General features: G+C 43.9%; 1 protein-coding gene across 1 annotated transcript in view; it reads right to left on the bottom strand.

The window, feature by feature from the left end:
• Positions 1 to 7,192, bottom strand: part of SLC30A5 (solute carrier family 30 member 5) — a 37,559-nt gene extending 30,367 nt beyond the window's left edge. The window contains exons 1-2 of the mRNA XM_037738195.1: positions 6,799 to 7,192; positions 809 to 931 (exon numbers count right to left, since the gene is read on the bottom strand). Coding sequence (XP_037594123.1) covers positions 809 to 931; positions 6,799 to 6,890 — 215 coding nt within the window. The 5' untranslated portion in view covers positions 6,891 to 7,192. The remainder of the gene's footprint in view (positions 1 to 808; positions 932 to 6,798) is intronic.
• Between the last annotated feature and the right edge of the window lie 567 nt (positions 7,193 to 7,759).

Here is a 7,759-nt window from a genome sequence, read left to right as displayed (position 1 = left end):
GATGGGGTTTCACCATGTTGACCAGGATGGTCTCGATCTCTTGACCTCGTGATCCACCCGCCTCGGCCTCCCAAAGTGCTGGGATTACAGGCTTGAGCCACCGCGCCCGGCCTTTAACAGGTTTTTATCAACACAGAGGGTAGTCACTAACAATCTTGAGGTCCAAGAATTCTTTATTTAGAATTTCTCACATGTAGAATAATTTGACGTTCATACTGCATGAGGACTCTGTATTAAGAAAGGATTATGTAGTGAACATATCGCAGCAAGGTTTAACTTAGAAAATAAGGAATATCTGTATGAAGACAGGCCTCAGGTAACATCCTGTGACTGTCTGAAGATTAGTCTGTGTCAAATGGTCTAGGAATCCCTAGCGTCCCTGAGACCCTTTCAGGGAGTCACCAAGGTTAAAATCACTTTCATAAAAACATCAAGACATTATCTGCCCCTTTCACTCTTATTCTCCCAGGAGTGCAGAGAGAAGTTGCTAATACTACAGCAGTATTGAACGCTGAAGCAGTTATGAGAATCTGGTTATCCTCTATTAAGCCAAATATTAAAATAAATTTGCAAAAATCTCATCAAACTCTTTGTTTAGGCAAGTGTTAGAGCACAACAATCCCTTTTCTTTTCAGTCTTTTTGTACCTCTAATCTTAAGTATTCTCCCAGTTAAAAACATTTATCAAACACTTGTCAGGAGGAACAAACAAAACAAAATATTCTATGTAAAGTTTCTTAAAGATGCTCTGTTAAAACAGGATTTTTAAAGAAATAAAAATACCAAGAAAAAAAACACCACACACTCACCCAAGTTTTAATATAAAAATGAACTGAACAATGTGAACAGCTTTTAGGAGATCATATGATTCAAAAAGTCCCACAGCCTTCAAAAATTTAGTGAAACATAGTAACACAATATATTTTGTTAATCTGAAAAATAAAAGCAGAAACAATTTTTAGTATCACTGAAATTACAAGCAATTTATCAATCTGGTTTTCTTAATTATAACAAGAGGTCATTACTGAACCTATAGAAATATACATAAACAATAAATAAAACAAAGCAAAGTCCCCAAACAACTCACCAACGACATGATAATTACCATTGACTTTTTTTTTTTTAATTAGAGATGGGGTCTCACTATGTTGCCCAGGTTAATCTCGAACTCCTTGGCTCAAGTGATCCTCCTGTCCTAGCCTCCCGAAGTGCTGGGATTATAGGTGTGAGCCACCGTGCCAAGCCTACCGTTAACATTTTTTGGCCAGGTGCAGTAGCCTGCACAACATGGCAAAAGCCTATCTCTACAAAAAATAGAAAGAATTAGCCAGGCATGGTGGTGCATGGCAGCAGTTTCAGCTACTTAGGAGGCTGAGGTGGGAGGATCATCTTCTGAGCCTGGAGGGTTGAGACTGCAGTTAGCTGTGATCATGCCACTGCACTTCACGCTGGGCGATGGAGTGAGATCCTGTCTCAAAAAACAAACAAACAGGCTAGGCACTCACGCCTGTAATCCCAGCACTTTGGGAGGCCGAGGCAGGTGGATGACCTGAAGTCTGGAGTTTGAGACCAGCTGGCCAACATGGTAAAAACTCATCTCTACTAAAACACAAAAATTAGCTGGGCATGGTGGTACATGCCTGTAGTCCCAGCTACTCAGGAGGCTGAGGCAGGAGAATGTCTTGAACCCGGAGGCAGAAGTTGCACTTCGGCCTGGGTAACAGAGCGAGACTCCATCTCAAAACCAACCAACCAACTAACCAACCAACCACAACATTTTGGTATATATACTTCTGGTTTATTTTCAATGTTTATGAATGATTATGTATAGATATAGTCTAACAAAAAATGCCAGACTAAAAATGAAAATTTTCTTGATTGAGTTGCTGGACTATTTTGTTATCTGCTTTCTAACTTAGTAACTCCTCCAAACAAATAAGGGGAACAAAATAAAAACTATTCTGTTATGAAACAAAAAGACCACAATATAGGAAGAATGGTAAATGACTTTTTTTGGTTTGCGCCTCCTCGCCTTGCTAAGTGACTACAGTGAGAGCTGTGGCTGAAAGGTCAATTGACTGAACTTAGAGTCCTAAAAAGGCTAAGGCACTGGAAACACCTCAGTAGGGGAATGAGAAGCTGAAAAGAGGAGGATCTCCAAGTAATCAGACCCTCAGGTTCCTGCCCAGCAGGCAGGCAACCATCTCTCCTCAACCACTACAGGAGTCAGTAGAGTCTTAGCCTCTGGCGAGGTCACTTAAATTTCCTGAAGTAGACCACTCTGCTGGTTTTATAAGAGAATGTCCATGTTCTTAGGAAAAATAAGTATTTAAAGATAAGAATCATGAAGTATGTAACTTACTTTCAAATAGTCCAGGGGAAAAAATACCTGTGTGTGCATTTAGAAAGAGAGAATAATAAATCACATGGGATGATACATTAACAATCAGGGAATCTAGGTAAATATATTACTCAACAGTTGTATAGGTAATTATACTATAGAACTTTTACGTAAACTTGAAATTATTTTTAAATGAGTAGTTTAAAAGCGTTATTTATTCAAGAGTGTAGTCTCTCAGATAGGGAAACATGGTACACAATCCTTTGCTATTTTATTTGTATTATTTACTCAGCAGAGTTGCCTTTCTATTATAGTTTATTGCAGAATCAAATTCAACTCAGGACTGGTTGAATTTTGATGGATTCCAGGCTGCAAAAGTTTTACTTTAGACTAAAAATCAAATACTAGCTTTAATCTGCAACAAAAACTAGTTGACAAGTCATTTAATTATGGGTATTTTTATGCTGTCGTTCACAAATATGGATCATTTTTTTTTTTTTTTGAGACGGAGTTTCGCTCTCGTTACCCAGGCTGGAGTGCAATGGCGCGATCTCGGCTCACCGCAGCCTCCGCCTCCTGGGTTCAGGCAATTCTCCTGCCTCAGCCTCCTGAGTAGCTGGGATTACAGGCACGTGCCACCATGCCCAGCTGATTTTTTGTATTTTTAGTAGAGACGGGGTTTCACCATGTTGACCTCGTGATCCACCCGCCTCGGCCTCCCAAAGTGCTGGGATTACAGGCGTGAGCCACCATGCCCGGCCCAAATTTGGATTATTTTAAGCAAACGTTTTTATTTCGGTTTAAGTCCTCTTGGCTGGGAAGGGCAGAGGGTCACAGCTAACATTTCTTGAGCACCTGCTATGTTCCAAGTGGTCTGAATATATCATCTCATTTAATTCTTACAACAATTCTGCAAAATAAGAAGTGGTATCCTTGTTTCACAAAACTGAATCAAAGAAAAGTACTTTACCCAAGGTCATACAAGTAATAAATGAGCTGGGAGTCCGAGTTGTTTCAAACCCCATGTATAGTGTCTTCTACGTAGTAGATACTTGAATATTTATTGAATAAACTGAACCTCAACTACATTTTTATTTTTTAGCCAGAGAACTGTTGAGCTACTGAAGTAGACAAAGCCCAAGAGGCAGGTTTGAACCTAAATCCAAATTTCAGTAATTCCAGGTTTAGAGAACCAGGGTATTTTCTTTCCTTTTTTTTTCTTTTTGAGATGGAGTTTTACTCTTTCACCAGGCTGGAGTAAATTGTCACTACTTTGGCTCACTGAAACCTCTGCCCTCTGGGTTCAAGTGATTCTCTTGCCTCAGCCTCCCAAGTAGCTGGGATTACAGGCGCCCACCACCACACCTGGCTAATTTTTGTATTTTTAGTAGAGATGGGTTTTCACCATGTTGGGCAGGCTGGTCTCGAACTCCTGATTTCAGGTGATCTTCCTGCCTTGGCCTCCCAAAATGCTAGGATTAAAGGTGTAAGCCACCTGCCCAGCACAGAAGCAGGGAATTTTCTAAACCTTCACAGAAAAGACCAGTGATAACCTTTGATGAGACTAGTTAATGGCAAATAATGGTTTATAAATTAATGGGGGGAGGAGGGTGGAGCGGGCCAGGCACAGTGGCTCATGCCTGTAATCCTAACCCTGGGAAGCTTAGGCAGAAGGAGTTCAAGACCAATCTGGGCAATATAGCGAGACCCTGTCTCCAAAAAGTTTTTAAAAATTAGTCTCCCTTTCTTCTCCTCTCCTGTCTTCAACTCCTAATAAACTGAAGCTTTTAATTGTTTTTCCTTCATAAATTGAACTAGGATTATCTGCTTATCCATATGTGCTTACTTAGCCTGGTTTTTCATCTTTAGCCCAACAGTTCATTAATTGCAACTTTAAAAATCAAAGAATCCAGGCCAGGCATGGTAGCTCATGGCTCTAATACCAGCACTTTGGGAGGCTGACGAGGGAGAGCTGCTTGAGCCCAGCAGTTTGAGACCAACCTAGGCAATATAGCAAGACCTCATCTCTACTAAAAATTAAAAAAGAACTGGGCATGATGGTACACACCTGTAGACTCACATACTGGGGAGCTTGACGTGGGAGGATTGCTTAAGCCCAGGAGTTCGAGGTTGCCGTGAGCCATGAAGGTTCTATTGCACTCCATCCTGGGCAACAGAGGAAGTAATCTTGTCAGAAAGAAAAGAAAAGAAAGGAAAGAAGAAAGGAAGAAATGAAGGAAGGGAGGGAAGGAAAGAAAAAGGGAAGAAAGGAAGGAAGAAACCACTAAAATCTCTAAGAGTGTTTTTCATGTTCTTTTTTTTTCTAGTACATATACATTTACTTTTTGTTGTCATTTTTTTTTTTGGAGTTTTTTTTTTAGGGGGAGGGGAGGTGAGGCAGGGTCTCGCACTGTCACCCAGGCTGCAGTGCAGTGGTGGGATCATAGCTCTATGTAGCCTTGACCTCCCAAGCTCAAGTGATCCTTCTGCCTTACTCTCCCAAGTAGCTACAACTACAGGCACTACCACTGTGCCTGGCTAATTTTTGTATTTTTTATGGAGATGAGAGTCTCATTATGTTACAGGGCTGGTCTCAAATTGTAGGGCTCAAGTGATCCTCCTGCTTCAGCCTATATTTACTTTATACCTAGACAATTGCTGGAGGTTTAGTAAGTTTTCCAGAAGAGTCCTCCCAGAAGGTTGAAGGCTGGCTTTTGAGATGTTGGAGTTAAATGAGAGAATGGGAGGCAGAGTTAAGAGGGGAAACTTTTTTTAATCTCCACATTTTCAATCCAGGACCTCATCCTTCCTTTACTCTTGTAACCTGGAATCCATCAAAATTCAACTAGTCTTAGGTTGAATTTGATTCTGCAATAAACTACAATAGAAGGGCAACTCTGCTAAGTAAATAGTACAAATAAAATAGCAAAGGGTTGTGTACCACATTTCCCTACCTGAGACAGTACACTCTTGAATAAATAATGCTTTTAAACTGCTCATTTAAAAATAATTTCAAGTTTAGGTAAAAGTTACAAGAGTAGCATATTCTTTACCTGGATCCCCTGATTGTTAATATATCATCCCATGTGATTTATTATTCTCTCTCTCTCTGGAGTTTCACTCTTGTTGCCTAGGCTGGAGTGTAATGGTGCAAACTCACCACAACCTCCACCTCCTGGGTTCAAGCCATTCTCCTGCCTCAGCCTCCTGAGCAGCTGAGATTACAGGGGCACACCACGCCCGACTATTTTTTTTTTCTTTTTTTTTTTTTTTAGTAGAGGCGGGGTTTCACCATGTTGGCCAGGCTGGACTGGAACTCCTGACCTCAGGTGATCCGCCCACCTCAGCCTCCCACAGTGCTGGGATTACAGGTGTTGAGCCACTGAGCCAGGCCTGATATGATACTTTTATCTAATCTATTGTCCATAGTCCAATTTTGTCAACTGACCCAGTAACGTCCTTTAAAGCACATATCCCCTACTACCAAATCAGACCAGAAATGCGGATTGCATTTAGTTGTCATGTCTCAATAGATTAGAAAATTAAATTTATGCTACAAAAATGCAGTTGGTTTAAGTTCTATTCCATTATATGCGGCGTTCTTCTATTTTCATAAAAATTGGTTACGTTATAATGCTATTACTACAATTCTAAAGAATTCAGCAAAATGTATCACTTTCTTTAAATATCAAAGAAAGTATTCCAGAATGAGAAAAACCCATTAGAAATGGAGGCAATGAACACCCGTTCCAACCAAGTTGCAGGGCTATATTCTGCGCATTTTGGACACTATTTCAGAACTCATTTTTGACACTATCTTCGAAGGACACACACTTGAAGAGGTCACTGCACCACTTGCTCCCTTACTTTTGGGGTTGGTGGAAGAATTGTAGAGAGTAAGTGGGAATTTTCACTTTTTACTCTATGAATTGCTGTGCTGTTTAAATTTGACAAAGAGGACACACTTCTTATCTAAGAATAAAATACAAAAAGAAAATGGGGCTGGACTCTATGCGCTGAGTGAACCTGAACATCCAAGTTCACGTGTGTACTTTGGTTTCGTCGCCTGAAGAGAGATGATGGTGACGCCTTCCCCTAATTTATGCAGGGAAACGTCAGAACGGCTAAGTAGTCACCGGACTATTTCATGGAGAAACAGCCAAGAGAAAGGCTTCTCACAGATCAGAAAAACCTCTCACGTGAACTGGCGAGCAGTTCTAAGACTGACTGACTGCCTTGAAACCCAGAAATTCAAGCAGAAGCTTTCTGGCTTTCGCGCCTTCATTCTGCAGCGGGTACCCGGGGAGCCCGGAGGCAGCCTGCGCGCAGGGAGGGAGGCAGAGGGAGAGGGCGCGCCGACCCCGGGACTCCCGGACTATCATCAGGGACCGGAGGGAGGGCGGGGAAGTGTATCTGGAGCGGTCCGACAGGTGGCTGCCTTCCGGATCAGTCCCTTACCGAGCGCTGGGTACGTCCACCGGCCCGAGGCCGCCGCCGCCGCCGCCGCCGCCAGGGCCGGCCCGCACGTCCCCGCCGTATTTCTCCTCCATCCCAGGGCTCAGGAGCCGCCGCCGCTGCCACCGCCGCGGGGTCTCCTCATGTCTCGCTGCTGCCGCGGAACAGCGGGCGCAGACTCATCACTCCCCCATGGCAGCGGCCCCGTCGGGTTCTTGTAGGCCAGGCCGCCGTTGCCGCTGTCCCTGGCTCCGGCTCACAAACACACGCGCGTCGTGACTAGGCCGCGGGCAGTTCCGGCGGCGCTCGGTTCCTCCGAGGCAGCGCCGGTAGGGACGTTGCCAAGCCACGTCATCAGGCCCAGCAACCCTCACTCCTGGGGGAGCGCACAGCACGGCGCCTGCGCAAGTAGAACACTCGCCTTTCCTCGCCCCTCCTTAGGCTCCTCCCGCCACGTTTTGACGCATTAAAGCCCCGCCTCCTATAGGCCTAGCCGGTTGGCGCTCCCGGTGCACTTACCTGTCCCTGCATTGCCACCTATGGGCCGTCAGAGGTACAGCGGATTCCTGTAGCGCAGAGGGAGGGGGCGTGGAAAGTGCGCAGCCCGTGTGATTTCAGCGAAGCTCACCAGTGTTTTCCTCTGCGGTAGGGATTCTTAATCTGGGTTAACATACCCTCTGCCTCTAAGTTTTTGTGAGTGTGGATCATATTTATGAGAAGGCCTAAAGTCTTAAAAGTTCACGTGCCCCCCGCCCCTCCCCCTCACCCCCCTCCAAGAGATAAGCTGCAGAGAATTGATTCAAACAGTGGTAGAGCCATTCCTTTTCAACAACGCCTTTGATGGACTTTGCAGAGGAGAAACTAGTGTTTTTGGCCTTCTCTGCAACCTATCCCAGCGCAATTTTCTAGGAGTGACTGTGTGCGAATCTTCATGGCCTTCTCTCCTACTCCCAAGGGAACCTAA

This window comes from Cebus imitator, unplaced genomic scaffold (assembly GCF_001604975.1).
Source record: "Cebus imitator isolate Cc_AM_T3 unplaced genomic scaffold, Cebus_imitator-1.0 Scaffold50, whole genome shotgun sequence".
NCBI classification, from domain to species: domain Eukaryota; kingdom Metazoa; phylum Chordata; class Mammalia; order Primates; family Cebidae; genus Cebus; species Cebus imitator.
Note: the sequence above shows the minus strand (reverse complement) of the source record. Positions and strands in the feature narration are given on the sequence as shown.